This window comes from Trachinotus anak, unplaced genomic scaffold (assembly GCF_046630095.1).
Source record: "Trachinotus anak isolate AG129_WGS33_773 ecotype Australia unplaced genomic scaffold, CSIRO_AGI_Tana_v1 ptg000016l, whole genome shotgun sequence".
NCBI lineage: Eukaryota > Metazoa > Chordata > Actinopteri > Carangiformes > Carangidae > Trachinotus > Trachinotus anak.
In genome coordinates, this window is record NW_027273867.1 from 18,090,202 (window position 1) to 18,107,614 (window position 17,413).

The following is a 17,413-nucleotide window of genomic DNA, read 5'->3' on the forward strand; positions in this document are numbered from 1 at the left end:
CCACAGAAAACAGACCTCCTGTTTTCTCTTCCCTCTCTCTCTCGCTCTTCCTTCATTCCCTTCAGCTTTCTTTCTTTCTTTCTTTCTTTTTTGTAATTTTTTTTATCTTCTTCTCAGCTGTGGTCTGGTGCAATTGCCTGCCTGTGAAGTCTTGGTGGAACAGCAGGACATCTCTTCCTCCTTCTCCTCTGTCTGTCTCACATGCTCTCTCCTGCTCTGCTCTGCTCTGCTTTGCTGAGCGTGCACACATATTCTCTTAGCGCCCTCCAAAGGATGCTGAGGGCACAGCAAGCTCGCAATCCCGGTGGTTTTGGGGATAATTGCACTGAAAGAGACTTGCAGGGAATTGTAATATCAGTGTTTGAAAAGTATTTCTTGTCTAATATTGGATTGGGATTTGGTGCTGTAATGCGTGCAGCAGGAATTTTCATGTGCAAGCCTTTTGATGTGTGTCTTTTGTTTGTGTTTCAGTACATGACTGCTGCAGCTGCCGCGGCGCCTATGCAAGGGACCTACATTCCCCAGTACACTCCTGTGCCTCCAACAGCCGTCCCTGTCGAAGTAAGACCCACACACATGCACATGGTACTTAGCAATAATTAATAATCTGTTATTTGCCTGTTAGATAAAAACAGATATCTGTTAGTTATCTGTTTGAAAAGTCTGATATTAACCATAAGAAGGACATCGTTACTGCTGACATCTCACTCCCACACCCACGAGCAATCACTCCACTTTTTCTAAATGCTGCTCACCACAACAGACCAGGGCAGTCATTAAATAGACAGATTACATTTGAAGCGTGCAGTAAATTGCTCTTATTTTCTCCAAACAAATGGCCTTGCACCACCAGCAAATAACAAGGATGAAAACTGCAAGCAAAGCTAGATGAGTCCGAAGTTTTATAGTATTTGGGAAAGACGTTTGAAGTGCAGTGCAGACTTTGTCACTTCTTCGGCGGCTGTCTGAGCTCCTGGCAGGTTTGGGCAGCCCAGCCTGAGAAATGATGAACGTGGAAAGCAGGCAGGCAGGCAGGGAGGCAGGCAGGCAGGCAGGCAGGCAGGCAGGCAGGCAGGCAGGCCGGCCGGCGAGGAGAGCGGGCTGGCTGTCTGGCGGCTGACAGCGCGGTCGTATTCAGATGGACTATCAGTCGTGTATCAGATGACAGGAGCTGAAGTGAGACACAGTGCCGGCGGTGCTGTCTCTCTCTCTCTCCCCCCACAGCCGGTTCGGGCTGGTAGGTAGCTGGAACACACACATCCGTCAGCCATGGAGCTCTGGTTAGCCCACCAGCCACGGACAATGACAGTTTCCCCTGACAGACCCATTAGTCGTTCCTCCCCCCTCCTCAGAAAGTTGCAGTCTTCTTCATGAAGGAGTTGGACAGAGGAGAGAGATGTAGTTGTAGTGTAGCCCACGGCGTCTCTTACCTATTTCATCCTCACCGTCTTCTTCTCAATGCCAGCGTCAGCAGCATGGCGTATATCACCGTATCAGCCAGTGTCTGGAGGGCTGATGTATGGACAGGACGGAGTATCCTTGAGAGCTTGTTAAAGGTGATTGAGATGACTCAGTGATGGGGGCTATTGGTAATGTTCAACACATAAAAAGGCTAAGAGGTTGTTGTGATGAATTCAGTGCACACTGCCATCCTTAAAAAAGTCTTTTTACCACTGACATAGAGGTAAAAATCTGTGAGCCATGCAGCACATTTTGTTCTGAAGTATCATATGATATATTTTTGACTACCATTCACAAATCCCCGTGCAATGTCAAACCACGTTATTTCTCTTTTCAGTTTTGTTACTAATTTAACAATTTTGTTCCCAATATCCCTCAAGCTGCTTAATTATTAGATGAAAAACAAATATTCCTTATAGTTTTTTAGTGCTTCACTAAAGCATTATCACACTTAATGTACTTTAATTCAAGACAGTAATCACATATGCGTGTGTTGACAACTCTTGACAGGTTATAGTTAGTTATAAAGTTATACATATTTTATTATATTTCCATGGCTGTAAGAAATACTCATCTACGCAGCATGTTTTTTTTTCTTTATTCCCAAATCTCAGGTTTGTCTCAGGGTTTTATCAACTTAAATGGGGGAAAAGAAGACGAAAAACTGTACTCTGTTGGAGGAAGAGCAGCAGAGTACAGTCCCCTCTTCCAGCGCGGATAGACATGCAGTGGTACAGATGTACAGAGTGTACAGAGCAGACAGAAGAAGACTTTTACTCCATACAGTCACATACTGTACTTTTCAGCAGGATGTTACGAGCACTGCAGAGAGATGCTTGTTAGAGTTCAGAGCTGACACCTTTCCTCCCGTGTGTGTGTCCTCAGGGAGTGGTGACGGACGCCTCCCCCCAGACAGTGGCTCCCTCATCACAGGAGGTGGCTGGCCAGCAGCAACAGATCCAGGTGGACAGTGCTGCCGACCATGTTCCTGCTTATTCATACCAGTCCAAGTAAGTCCAAGTGTGAAGCAGGTCAGCTGCTGTCAACCCTTTAGACATGCAATGCTCTTTTCACGCATTCAAAAAAATATATCATTATTTTTAAATGGTAAGCATGAGGGCTGGGTCAGTAGATATAATGAGATGATATAAATTTCTTTTTCCAAGTTATCTATGCCTTTAGTATCTCTGGGTGTGTTATGTTGTGTTTAGGTTTATGTTGTTTTTTCATATATAACATTTCCATTAATGCAAAGAAGAATTACAATTCCCAGTTGGTTTGCCAGAAAATTTTACCTATCACAATATATACAGTGTATTTACGTCATATAAAATGCTTCCTGCCTGTGAATTATTGGTTGAAGTGAGGAGATATCATCATCATCCAAAATAAAATTTAAAAAAAAGTGAGATGTTTATTTTTACAAAGGCAGTCAAATTTCAAGGTACTTCTCTTTGACAAATGTTTTTTGTTAAGCTTCACAGTACTTAATACCAATTTTAAAATGCCAATAAAATAAGAGCACTAAGAAACGCAGTGCTGCTATAAAATGACTCATATTAGTCCTGGCAGCTGTTGTCATTTCCTCGTCATTCTGGCAGCACTTTTTTTTTTTTCTTCTCTGACCTGCTCAGAACTGTTTAACATGCTGCATCCTCGGACTGGGCTGTCAGCTGTCAGCTCTATTGCTCTTCTGTGTTTGTAATATTGTGCTTTGATTACAACTGCACACCCTCTCTCTCTCTCTCTCTCTCTCTCTCTGCCTGCCTCTGTTTTTTTCTCTTTCATCAGATAGCAACGGCCTGAGCGAATGTTCCTGTGACAGCGTTGCCTTGAGACAGAAGGTGGCTGCACTGTGAATGTGAGGAAAAGAGAATAGAAAGAGATTGCTTCCAGATTGCCCAGGCACCAAAAAAGAGACACTTTTTTCATTTCCTACCTGGCCTACAAGAAAAAAAAAAAAAAAAAAAAAGAAAAAGAAAAACGCAAGAAGGAGGAAAAGAGTGCTGAGGAAGGGGATGGGAAAATTGCTGGGCACAGTGCAAAGAAGTGAAATTGTTTAGTCTGGGAACCTGCCTGAAGGGCTGGGCTGAAGCTTGAAAAGTTTCTCAAAGAAAATTCTCAACCAATTTAAAAAAAAAGCAAAAAAAAGAATAAATAAATAAAATAAACAAATAAAAAAATGACAAAAAAAGGTTGAATGCGCAGGTAGGTGATGAAGTTTATTTTGTAATTAGAAAAGGGGAGTCAAGTTTGAAATACACACAGAGATTGTCTTCCTCAGATATTAAGCTACAATTTCTTTTCACTCTTTTTTATGTTCTAGTGTTAAATTTTAGTTTTCTAGATATATTCGAAAACAAAGTGTTTTTTCTTTCTTGAATCTTCATGGCCTTAATTTGAAGGGCGCCAGAAACTTTTTACAGAGTTAAACTCTGACGTCTGGTTAGGAAAAAAAAAAAAAAAGCAAACAAAATCAGTCTCTTGGACCACTTGGAGGGTACAAGACACTGGATGAGTTGTTCTAAAGAGGAAAAAAGAATCTATCACATAAGCTGTACAGATTTAATAGAGAAGAGCTTTTTTTTTCTTTTCTTCATTAGAAGAAAACTTTGATAATTATTATGTCAGAGGTAACTAAGTGTCAGAAGAGAACAAAATGTCTGTTGGGGAAAAAGACTCGGGGGGGAGACAAAGCTCTGAAGAGATTTTTCACAATGAGGAAAAAATGAAAACATAAGGAAACATGCTGCATTGTGGATGCAGTCTGTTGCAAATGCTGAACTTGTTTTTATTATCATTATTATTATTTTACATGGCAAAGTTGCTGTCAATGACATTAGTGCTTTTTATCTGCCACATTTTACCTTTTTTATGAGCTTTAAGATGTTTTTAGCCCGCTTTGCTTGTCACACTGCAAAAAAAAGGAAAAAAAAAAAAAAAAGAAGAAGAAGAAAAAAAATTATAAAACAAACAAAAAAAAACTACGGAAAAATTCTGGCAGTGAAATAAAAACAGTAGATTCAGTAGGAGCTTACGGTTTAAACCAATCAGTGCAAAAGCAATAGAAGAAATTGTTGACAATTTCTGTAGTCTTTCCTAGTTGTGGATCAAATGCAGCCCATGGATGGCCATTTTTATACCAAAGATGAAGAGACACTCTGAACCAGAGTTTTGTTTTGTTTTGTTTTTTTCTTTTTTTGTTTTTCCTTTTCATTTTTCAGTTTGATTTTGTTGTTGTTGATGTTGATGTTGTTGTTGATGTTAATGTTGATATTGTTGTTGTTGTTGTTGCTGTTGTCGTTGTTTTTTATTTGACCTTGATGGCCGGACCAGTCCTTACTATCCTTCTTTACATCTTCTTTTCACCGGGTTTAAGCTAATTTTCCACGGTTGTCCAAGCTGTCACCGATGCAAACACGTACACACACACACACACACAGACATATACTGTACGTACACATACATGCACGCACTTACAAACTCATACGCACCCTTCAAACAGTATTTAAATGTGTACTGCAGCTGGTGACAGCCCTACCAAAAGTCTCTTTTCTTCTTCTCCTCCTCTTCTTGTCTTTACATTTCTTTATATGTCTCATCACTTTTACGATGCTTTCACACCGTGGGTGCATTCCACCTCTCTCTCTCTCTCAGATCCTGCAGGGAAAACTTAAGGAAACAGATTTGGGGAATGTTGCTTGCTACGCTCAGTGGTCGTCGATGCATTGCTTCCAGCTTTGTCCTCTTAGTGATTTCTGCCCTCAGTCTCTTTATCGCTTTGATTCAACCATAACTAACTCAAACATTTCTCAGCGTACTGAGCTTCAGAGTTGAACTGGGAATCTCCCTGCTGCTGTTTGACCTCATTTAATCTCTGTCATGTAGACATCACCAAATCTAGGTCACATATTTGAGTATTTATCTGCTCAGATTACCAGACGAGTGGTGTTTAATGCATATTGTGCATCAGATAAGTTGTTAATCACAAAAAAAAACTCAACAAAACTTTGAAATCTTTAGCAATGATTGCATAAACTTTATGGCACTGACCTAATGTTTGTGGCAGCAAAACAACTGCTTTATAAAGTGATACAAGTGCTTAAAGGAATAGTTTGACATTTTGGGTTAAACACTTATTGACTTTCCAACAGTTAGATGAAAAGATCGTGTCGTGTCTGCTGGCCGTGTCTGCTGGTTAGCTTAGCTTAGCACAAAGACTGGAAACAGGGGGGGACTACTAGCCTGGCTCTGTCTAAAGCTAACAAATATTCACCTTCCAGCACCTATAAAGCTCAGTGATCAACACATTATACCAGGTTTGTTTAATCCAAACAAAAAAGTGAAATATTGACTATGTTTGGTTTCATGATATGTGCTGGAATATTTCTTGGCTGGGTGCACTGACTTCCCAGAGTCTGGTGTGAAAACCAGCAGAGACTCCAGGAAGTTATTTTGAATAAATGTCATACTATTCCTTTAAAACACATTCGAAAAGACACAAAATGACTCTACATCTGTAAAGCAGGAAACTTTGCTTCATTGTAAGATTGCCATCATTGTGTGACACTAACAAGGCATGGAAGATGTGTGTTTAAAGGCCACAAAGTGACTGTCTGTCTTAAACATCCCCCTGATCATTTGCCAGTTGCAAGCTGCAGAGGTCAGCTCACCTGCGGGAACTAACTAGACTCCTCACCAGCCATAACAACATGTTGATGGCAGCTCCTTCCTCGACCCCACCAGTGAGTGTCAGTTACACCCCTGGTTGTCCCAATTTGTTGCACAAACAACCCCAACTCATCTTATCCGGTCTTTCCATCTCAGAGCTGCGTTAGGTTTTCAATGACTTCATCTCTGAGGATTGTCCCTGAAGAAATTGCCTGTGGGACAGCAGCCATTTCTGCCCCCATTACAGCAGCCTGTGTGTGTGTGTGTGTGTCAGGAGCACTGTGTGTCTGCTCTGTTCGCTCAAGCCCGCCCGCTCTGCCCCAACTGTGGTGCTCCGGCACTAAAAAGACCCCGTTTTCTCCCTGCTTCGCCGGCACCATTAATGTGCCAAGGCCAAGCCAGGCTCCTTTGCTCTCATTTTCCCTCGCTGTCATTCTCCTCCCTCTTCCCCCTTCTCTCCTGCTCTCTCTCTCTGAGGTTTCTTCTCTTTATTGGATGGTGCAGAAGCAGAACCACAAACCAATTTCAGTCACTCTCGCAATGAGGCTTGACGGGCCCAATTTGTCTCCCTCCGGGGCAATAGGATCCACTCCAGTGTCCCTCAAAAGGCCCTTTTCTTCCAAACAGAGAAGGAGCTTTTTGTTTGGTGACAATTGCAATTGAGCTCTCGCAGTTCATGTGACTCATTCAAATCTAAGTCAAGCGCTGCATTTTGGGACAAGATGGCGTGTTGTGCACATTACAAGCAAGCTATGTCATCGTGCGTGGCGATGTTTGTAACTAACAATCAAATTGTACATCGAGTGCCTTTTAACAAAGCTTCCAAATGATTCCAAATTATCAATGTGATAGTTAAAAAAAGCAAAGCACATGGGAGAGCTTGTTAAAGAAGGTGTGCTAAAGAAATGCTACACAATATCAAAGCTACTCTATGGTGCTAAAAGAGGAAGCAGTCTCGGGCTTGTGCCTTCATTGTGTCCACTGATCCCTGTGAAGAGCTGGCCACTGTTGATCATTTTGCCATGAACTCACTCTTCGCAGGACACCTGTCCACTTGACGACACACAAAAGAAACAGGAGCGCAGGTTCCTGTTGGGAGCTACACTCCTTAAAGCCATACATACATTTCTTTTCATCTGTAACTCTGTAAATACCGGTTGTACGTTCTTGTTTTCCATCCACCAACGGAGGTCAAAAGCCAAACGCGTCATTCAGACTGTATCTCAGTGATCATTCAGCTATTTATTGTCCTATCAAATCAACACCTGACCTTTCCCTTTCATCTGATCTGCCACTCAACATCTGCTTTCACTTGCCTCAAGGCCATGATTCGCTCTTATCTCCCGATGAATAAGTCTCTGCCACATTAAAGTCTTTAAAGGATACGACTGACAAATGTTGGGCTTTAGAGCTCCCTGGACGTGCCCACACTGCTCATCTGTTCGTCATTGTTGCATGAACTCACTGTGTCTGAACCATTTCTAAACGACAGAGCTGCTACACTATAACTTAACCAGTTTTAAGCTAGTATGTGTGTGTGTGTGTGTATACGTGTGTGAAGAGTTGTTCTACTGAACAGTTCAACTGTCAGTAGGGTTATGAATACAGCATAGCTACAACTGAGTTCTCTAGACTTTTACAGCTGCTGTTTTATAGAGTACAGAAGACATTTTTGAAGCTTAATAGGACTCATAATGCAGGAGTTGCACATCAGAGAGCAGATCGTCCTACAAATGGCCTGAGATTCAATAGTCGTGGCATTAGGGGGAAATAGGATTACAAATAGTCAAGAGATTATGGAAGAAAATGCACAACAAAGACTATCAGCTCTATTTTGCTAATGGAGATTTTAAGAAAGAAAAAGATGTTAAGGCGAGTGTTTGCTTTTGGTGCACGGTACTAATATTTCACAGAGATCGGACAGATTACCCGACTGAACAAATAGAAATGGCTTTTTCTTAATAGCACAATGGCATAATGTACCTTTTCAGAATACCAATACCTTTGTGGAAGTGTGCAGAAGGCATGCCTGCAATTTTAAGGAGGCTGTAGCAGGAACGCTCTGCTCCCAGTCAGCCCATGTGTCAGCACAAACCAGAAGCCAGCTATGCCAAGAGAGAAAGTGTGTGTGTATGTGTGTGTGTGTGTGTGTGTGTGTGTGTGTGAGAAAGAGAGAGAGAGAGAGAGAGAGAGAGGGATCATTAGCTCATGTTGCCAGGCAGAAGTGGTCATAGCCTGGAGTTTCTCCATCTTCGTGCAGCAGTATGTCCCCGGTACAGAATCCCAGGAGGTGACCAGCTTGACCCCTCACTAATTAGCAACACACACTCTTCCTGCCTTGCACCATCACACCCAGACAGTCTCTTTCTCTACTTTTCTACACAGTCACTCATCATTTTCTTCCTATTCTATGCCTGCATTCAGTATTAAGCATGCCTTAGGATCTCCACTCAAAGTTCACATCAGCATCCTTTTCACCTTCAGGAAAAATATCAAAGTGAAATACTCCGATCTGCTGCTCTCTCATCGTCTTAGAGAAGATTGACCAGAGATCCAGGGGGGCAGTTCACCTCTTCTGCAACACGCAAGCTATGGTTTGCAACATGAGATCATGTCCTCATGTTAATTTTGACATGTTTCAACAGTTAAAACAAACGTCAGACCTGCAACCCAGGCGTAAGCGCCAGAGGACTTTAATTTATTAGCAATTTGCAACGATCATTTCTGAAACATGATGCTAACACCAGTTGCAGTAGGCACTGCTTGCAGATAGCCTTTGTAAAACGCCGCTCTGGATAACAGGTCAAATCAGCAGGAACAGCAAGTTGGAGGGGTAATGTCCCTGTCATTCATACTGCGGGGTCTACCTGGGCCCGACTTGTGCTCTTTTACAGTGACAGGATGATCTGGTTTGCTGCCATAGATCCAGAAAGTAAAGTTTATGCAATCGTTAAAATTTTGTTATAAGCATAGCTTTGTGATTACACATCTATCTGAAAATATCAAAATTGTCATATTGCGGTTTAACTCACTCATCTGGTTCCCCAAGAGAGTCAAATACCTTCAATAGTTTTTGACTACTATTTTATGCAGGGAGAAGGAAGGATACTGTAGATTTATAAAAATGTGGGGAAATGCAACATTTCTTTCTCTGCCGGTTCTCTTTGGATAACTCACACACTCTCTACAAGGTAAATCAGATACCTGATAAATACAGATCTGGAGATTTCACCTTCATCCTGGTTATTTCAGTGTCAGTCTTTCAAGGCGAGGTGCTTACTTCACTGCCTTTTCTAAAAAGGTTTTCTCGATCCGTCCCTTCCTCACCGTTTCTCTCAGTCACTGCCGCCATCCGTAAATCTGACATGATTCAGAATGTCATTTATGTAGTGTGGCCTCCACGCTGTCACAGGAGGAAGCTCATTAGATGTATTACATGTCATACTCAGTTGTTGCAAGGCTCTTGCAGATTCATCCTTTGTGAATGGAGTCATAGCCGTTCCACATTGATTCCTGTGTGTTAGGAAAACAGTTGTTCAGAGTTACTCTCACAGCTTGTCTCTCACAGCAGAGTGTAAAGGAGAACTGTGGCTCAATAAGTCATCACAGACCAGCGCATACACACACACACACACACACACACACACACACACACACTCGCCACACACATAATGCAGTGGGAAAATTGCTCAAACTACCCCCCATAAGAGTGGGGCCCTATGCTTTTTAATTGATGCTTCGGTCCACCTTTGATGAGAGCTATCGATTGGCCACACAACCCCAGGAGCGCAGTCAGTCAGCCAGCCAGCCAGCCAGCACACCCCTCGTGGAGTTCAAACAGCTCCCTGAGAAAAACGAAATCCAACGATCACTAGGAAATGGCCGACCAAATTGTTTAGAGATAGCCAGCACAGAATGTGTGTTAGGCATGGGACTCATTTATCCGGATAAAAAGAAGAACTATTTATTAGGACAGCAGAGCGGTTCTTAAGTTGTTTTTGGTTAGTTTTCTCTTCTTCTTGTTTCTATTTCTTTTTCACTTTTTCTTTTGTTTCAGCGCCGAGGAGGACATGGTCACGCCTCGCACACGCTGCTCAGTGTGTGTGATCTTTGAGAAACTATCTGTACATCTGTGGATGTTAGGATCTGACTTGGGTTTTATGAGTTGTTTTTTTCTCTCTGATGAAGCTTTCAATAAAAAAATGTGGAAAAAAGCACCAAGGAGCGCTGTTATCTTTCAATCTGCATCTCAAATGATTGTGTTTCATCACAGCGAGCTGTTTGCCTGTCCTCGGGCCATTATTATGGAAACATTTATTATGCACTGAGCATCCTCCAAGGAGCGCACACACACACACACACACACACAAACACACAGAACACACCATCTTCACTATAGCCTATTATCAATATGACTAAATTGCAGTGGGAAGCAAGAGGAAGCCCTATTATTATCATCCAGCCTGATGGCACCTGCTGCGTGTTGACCTTGGGCCCTCACATCCTCTCATAATTACAGCCTTTGCAAATGGATCTAACACCTCTCGATGGGATTTCTCCCATCACGGCTCACACACACTTGATTGGGCGTAAAGTGGTCATAATCAAAGATGGAGGAGCCTGCTGGAGGAAGAAGTGGATCGATGGCAATCAATCTACCTCTTCACTCTCATTTAGGCCCAATCAATTTCTGTCCTTGTCACCTCCAAGGGACGCCTGTACTGTCAATACCACAGCTGCACAGTAGCCAAGTTTCCACTGCCTGAGACGTCTCTGCAAGGCAACAAGGCTGGCACCCCAAGACAAAGGACGTCTTAATAGAGAACAATTGACTGGTTGGATTGGTGTGTGTGCGTGTGTGTGCATGAGGACTCGAATGCGCATGATTTGGCCGTCAGGAGTTACAGCTTCATTTTTGCATCTGCTGATCTGTGAATATATGGAAGTGCTTCCATGCTCAAAAGAGATAACTGTCGGTGAGGTACATTTGCTGCAATTTAAAACACTTTACCGCTCTGAGAGACCTCTCTGTGGTGCCATGGTTTTCTCCACTGCACACTGTATGGCTGCTAAATCTGGGAAAATGCACTGGGATCCTCTGTTGAGTGAAATGCCACAGATTCAATCTCACTCCCTTAGAGCCAAGCAGCCTCCTTATCTGGACTTATAGAGATGTAGCAGCTGAGCACCACAAGGGTGCAGCATACCAACACAGATGTTATCTGGTGTGTGTATTTCACAGAGGAGTGAGAACCCCTCCATGCACACGCGCGCACACACACGTACACACATACACCACCACTGGATACAGATCAAGGACATCTCCACTGAGGGAAACTCAACACGACAACACAACCAGCTTTCCCATCAAGCGTCTGCCATCTGCTGTATATGTACGAAGATTAAGAAGGAAAAACCTGGATGTGCATTAAAATATATCTGTCCTACTTGCTCGACAAAATGTCTGATTGATGTGCATTTTTAGAGGATAAACATGCTCTTTGAGGGCTTCCTAGATGCAGCATTTGGTGGTGATAAGGGAAGTGATGGAAAATCCCGGCATGAGCTTCACTTCACTGTGACAAGTGTGAATTGTACAGAAACAGATAAATCGTGTGTAAGTTTAAAGATGCAGTTTAAACAGTTTTTACTTTACAGATTACAGCTGGAAATCACTTGGGCGTCAGGTTTTGTGTCGGAGCAACACAGCCTGAGGAAAATTATGAATCATAAGCTCGCTACAATTCTTCATCACAGCACCAAGAGTAGAAACCCTGCACTGTGTAAATTGTCCTGATGTAATACATGTGACCCACACGTACAAAACAAGCAAAGCTAATTAGCTGTAACAGTTATTTCGGTTCTGAAGGTTATCTATATGCCTCTGACAAATGATCCGTACAGGCCTCTGGGGTGACAAGGTTGCAGAATATATTTAGCTCAACACAACTGGTTTTATTCCAGACCAGTCTAAACAGAGGTTCCAGTGAAAATGGGTTGATTGGAACTGGGACCTTTAACGACCCAGAGCTTCCAGGTGCAGTCCGGGCAGTTTTGCATCCAATCAAGAATCTGTGATAGTCAGCAACCACAAACACACCTGGTGCTCCCTTATTAGCTTATACACCACTAAAAGACAGATAATTAAGCAAAGAGAGGGGGGGCTGCACTGCTGAGCTGCAATCTAAATAATGCCCAAGAGGGGTTTAGTGTGTTTTGAGGGGGAATTCATTATTTGCTTAATCTAGGAATATGTGAATTCAACATTAGGCTGGTAAACCTCATTACAAGAGGCTAAATGTGGATATCTCATTAGTGGGGAAAAGCATGATTCATATTTTTACACTGTCTAGGTCCATTAGATTCAAGACGTATTATTCCATAAGTAACATGTCCATAATCTTGGCACTAATCTTAAATTATTAAAGGAGGATTTCAGTTTATTAAAAGTGGGATTTTATTTTTGTGATTTTGAGCGTCATCCCTATTAGTGATAATAAGACTGAATTCACCAATTTATTTGCTTAGTTGTGGGGTTGCCATGACACTAAACAGTCCAACAAGGCAACAAACACCAACAGTCAGAAGATCATTCAGGTTTAAACAAACCAGGTTTGGCAAACTAGAAAAAAAGAAAGTTCAAATTTTACACTCTGCACTTGCTGCAGCTTTCATGTGCACTCACTTCTGTTTACCTCTGAATAAAGTGGTTTAGATAATGTGGCTAAACTGCTGGTTTAGCCACATTATTAACATTAATTTAGCAATTGGTCGAATAATTATGTGCAATGCTAAAGGAGTCCCTCCCACAGGGAATTAACACCTGCCTACGTAGCTCCTCAGTACTAAGGAGCATTTTAACATCTCTCAGCTCATCGTGTTGGTTGCACAGCCTTCGACCTGCCTGTTTTTGCTTATCCTCATTACCTTTATCAACATTGTCTCCAGCAGCAGTGGACTCTAATTAACCCACTGACCGACAAAGTTAGCAACTAGCTAGTAAACATAGCTGCACTGTTAGCTGCTGAACAGCCAGCTGTTTCCTCAGGTTGTCAGAGGAGACTAAAAATAGAGCCAGAAGGAGAGTGGCCGTTAAACTTGCATTCATCAGGTGGCCGGAAACACAACCCCAGATGAATACTTAAGCACCCCGTCATCTGGATGTGAAACAGCCAATAATTTGTTAACACATTAACCATGTTAATGTTGTTGTGGAAGTTCTGCCCCCAAGTGGTTGAAAAACTGATTAAAGCAACTTTAATTCTGTCCCTGTTATTCTAACACCTTCATAATGAGCTTGATCAAATTCAGCCCTTTAAGCAAGGTTTGATATACAAGGTGTGAACATCTTCACTAGATGTGCTCCTCAAGCCAACAGGAGAACAAACGAAAAACACGAATGTCTTGCCCCACATCCACAATAGAATCCCTGTGGCGGCACACTCAGTCAGACAGCAGCTCCATTTCAATATTCCCATGATGAATTACTATCATTGTGTTGCAGGAATTGGGAGCACAGCCAAAGCCTGTTGAAGTTTACAATGACATTAGCGGAACAATTGCGTCCCAGGAGATCCTGGGGGCTGCACAGAAGGCATTGTTCCCCAGGTGGCACAGCAGCAGGTCTGTGCCAAGGGCCCAGCTCCGTTCTCAATACTCTGATGACAATAGGTGTTAATTGAGGATGTGAAGAAAGCCAGCACCTCGTGATTTTTACATTAAAGCCCCGCTTCCTGTTATTAGCCCCCTATGTATCCAGTCAGTTTGACTCAAAACATGTTGATATTAATCTGAGCTGCTTTGTGAAGTTGTCACCCGTAGATGGTCTAATACATTCACACAACTTGTCTCCACTTTCAGTGTATACCTGCAAATAAAGTGGTTTAGATAATCTGGTGAAACATTTTGACATGACAAGTACAGGTGTACATAATAAAATGAATGTTGGCTGAATTCCATGTCTAATTGTCGCGGTTTCAGGGACCTGGTATTGTGCACAATGGCTCACTCTCACACTTTCCTGGCTTACTGGGACACATTGTTCATGTTATTGGTAACACCTGAGCTTTTCCTACTAAACTTAGGTCAAATGTGTGTTGTGAAAAAATTTGGGGGAGTACAGTGACAGAATGATAGAAGCTACGGCCAAAAAATGAATCCAAGAGGTAACAAATCAGGATTATACTTGAAGGTAACCCACAGTCTAAGGACAACTTGAAGGAAAACTGGTGTTTCCTCCAAAGATTCTGCTCAAAGGAAAGAAAGGATTTAAACTTCTCATGATTGAAAAACCATTTCAATCACTTTTTAATACTTTTTAAGCGTAAAAAAATCGCAGTCACACTTATTAGAGCTCTACAATTAGAAGATTTTTATTTCCTAACTTAGCACACTTAGCTGCTTGGGGTCTATGTTGTGTTGTGCTGGTCCCATCTGTATGATTTGGATCTGTTTTTGGTCAGAAAGAGGAGTTCTGCTGCCAGTATCATCTGGCACTGAGACGCAGTCCCTGACTGGGAGAGCTCAGATGACAATATTCAGGCAACAGATAGATGCTAGAGCCGCAACGCTCAGTAGAACAGAAAACAAGATACCAAATCTAATTCCAATTATTGAAATAACAAGAGTGTAAACAGTTGTGCGTTTGTGCGTGCGTGTGTGAGAGAATATGTTTAGACGGCAGCTTCCCAGCAGGCCGGACACAAGTTCTGACCTTTACTCTCCTTCCCGCTGAAGCTGAATTGGTGACAGAAAACAATAACAATAGTTTTCATTTTGCCTGTCTGTTTGTATGTGTGTGAGATGAAGAGAAAGGAAGGGGGAAGACCGAAGTGGGCTCAAGAAACTAACAAGTGATATGAGGCAAATTTAATTTAGTGTAACTTTATAGAGCTCTCCCAAATGATACTAAACATAAATATGGACTCCTACATCACATATATATACTGGATGACTTTAGAGTATATTGTTTACGTGATACAAAGATGGAAAAATCAGACAGCAAAGTTATTTTTGGAAGGAATATAATACTTGCTGAAATATATACAGTATATCCTGTGTGAACAATTTTATGATCTGTATCTCCTGTTTTACACAAATATTTTCCAGACTAGCACAGTCCCACTGAAACTGAAGCGATGTTGCAGGTTTCCAACTCACAGCAACATTATCCGGTTTGAATTTGAAGTTCACAATCATAAGTTCACCCCCTACTGAGATATCACAGAGATCCTATAGGACACATCTGAGTGTTTCCCTCAAATAAATCTTTAAATAAATAAAAGTTTCCGCTAAGGATTGGATAAACCATTTTTTTCATTCAGCCACTGACTCAAATAAACCATCCATACAGGCATTTTCAGCAATGAAATTTACCTTGGAGAGGGCAGCGCTAAATGTAATGAGTGAAAATGCAGTCGTTCAGTGTCTCAAGTGTGCCTCAAGTGTGATTGTGTGCATTCAGTAAGTGTGTGAGAGCGAGAAGGACAAAGGCAAGGATGGCTACAAGAGGGAGGAAAATGGGAGGTCAGAGGTCATAAAATGGAGCGAGAGATGAGGTCAGAAGAGGAAGGTTGATGTAAAAAAGAAAGGGAGAGACCAGAAAGGGTTTCACTGTAAAAATGAGGACGAAGGCAAGGGAGAGAAACGGGAACATAACAAAGAGGAGAGGCTGTGAAAGAGAGAGAGAACAAGAGAAGGGAAATGAGAGGAAGATCCACTCACCTTCTGTCCTCTGCCCCGCAGCCCATCAGACCTTGAGGGCTGCGGGATGAGGTCCTCACAGCCCGCTACCACCTCCAGGCCAAGTGATGTTATCCACAGCAACAGTGTGCAGGTGGATAAACAGTCCTCATGGTAACATGAGGAAGACCACACATGCTCCACACATGAGACCGACCCGCCGCTGCAGATTTCTGGGACTGTAAAGGGAATATGTGTAAGCTACTGACATGTGGGGCCATAAAACTCACCTCCAGCTTCTGGGGACTCCAACGCACCCCGGCCCCTCCAGATGTGATCCTGATGTGTGGGGAAACACGTGACGGGAAGAATAAGGTTTGTTTTAGTTATACAGTGCAAAACACCCCACTCTACAAGCAAGCGACACATTGATACAGTGGACTGAGTCTGCTCAGCTGTCACATCGTCACACAAGGTGAAGTATCAAACTTTGATCACATTGAGCAAGATCATGAGATGCAATTGAAAGCTCTGGAAAAAAGTAGTAAGATAATGATTAAGAAGGTTTGTTTGTATCAAATACAAATCTCTGTCAGTAGATTAAGTAAAAATTACCTAAAACTAGCATAATACCCATATAACTACAATAGCAACTTTTTATTTATTTATTTTATTCTATTTTATTTGCAAAACACTTTCCCACCATAAATGAACAGGAAATACATTTATTGATACACTTAAATTCATGTATTCCTTTCAATCAGATTTAATAATCAAATGAAAATTAGGCTTAAATTGATTTAAACTTACATGGGCACCATTTTTACACAAGTAATACAGTAAGTAGTCTTAATATGTAAAAACAGAATCTCCTGGTTTTTCAGCTCTCTTGCTTTCTAATTGGGGTTTGAAAAAGTGGCCATTTAGAAGTCAGGAAATAAAGGAAACTAGTGAGTTGTAACAGGAGAATTGTATTTTAGCCATTTCGGAGTTGGACCCTTACAAGAGACAGACTAAAAGTCAGTATACCTTGAGTTCTGCTGCTCCAATTTTATGAGTCCAGTGCAACAGAAAATAGTACCTGAGTACCCATTTGAAGGTCAGGTTTTGTTCATCCCAAACCAAGACTTAATGACTTCCTTAAATTGGCCCTTAATGGAGTTCAGTTTTTAATTATACTGAGTAAACTGAACTGACAATTTAATTTTTTTTAGTACAAATACCAACACTAGCTCCTAAGTGTAGAATATGTGTAATAATGGTTTTCTTTTAATTTTAGCCTTCATTTTATATTTCGTAATATACTGTGAGGCCATGCCTGTCACTGCTGGTCCTCCTGTTTTCCATATCACTGGGTGTTCTGTTCATCTGTCAGCTGGATAACCCTTTGCCCTCATCAGGCTGTGTGTTATGAGAGCATGGTGAAAGAATGGTGCATATACCACAAATGTCATGCCCTCTCCGGCGAGAATAACAATGGAAGGTGGACTTGGTTAACGGCAACAAGCAAGGGAAATACCAATCTATAAATACGTTAGAAGTGCTGTGTCTGAGTCTGTGAAAGGTCGGTGTTGACTGACTGAGGCGGTTCTGGATTTAA

The 17,413-nt window shown here is 41.9% G+C and overlaps 1 protein-coding gene across 7 annotated transcripts in view; it reads left to right on the plus strand.

Moving 5' to 3' along the window:
- Positions 1-10,349, plus strand: part of rbms3 (RNA binding motif, single stranded interacting protein) — a 265,127-nt gene extending 254,778 nt beyond the window's left edge. For all 7 annotated transcript variants that reach the window (XM_071501325.1, XM_071501326.1, XM_071501322.1 and 4 more), the window contains 3 exons: positions 472-561; positions 2,347-2,471; positions 3,253-10,349. In XM_071501325.1, the coding sequence (XP_071357426.1) occupies positions 472-561; positions 2,347-2,471; positions 3,253-3,256 (219 nt within the window). In that variant the 3' untranslated portion in view covers positions 3,257-10,349. The remainder of the gene's footprint in view (positions 1-471; positions 562-2,346; positions 2,472-3,252) is intronic.
- Positions 10,350-17,413: the final 7,064 nt, after the last annotated feature.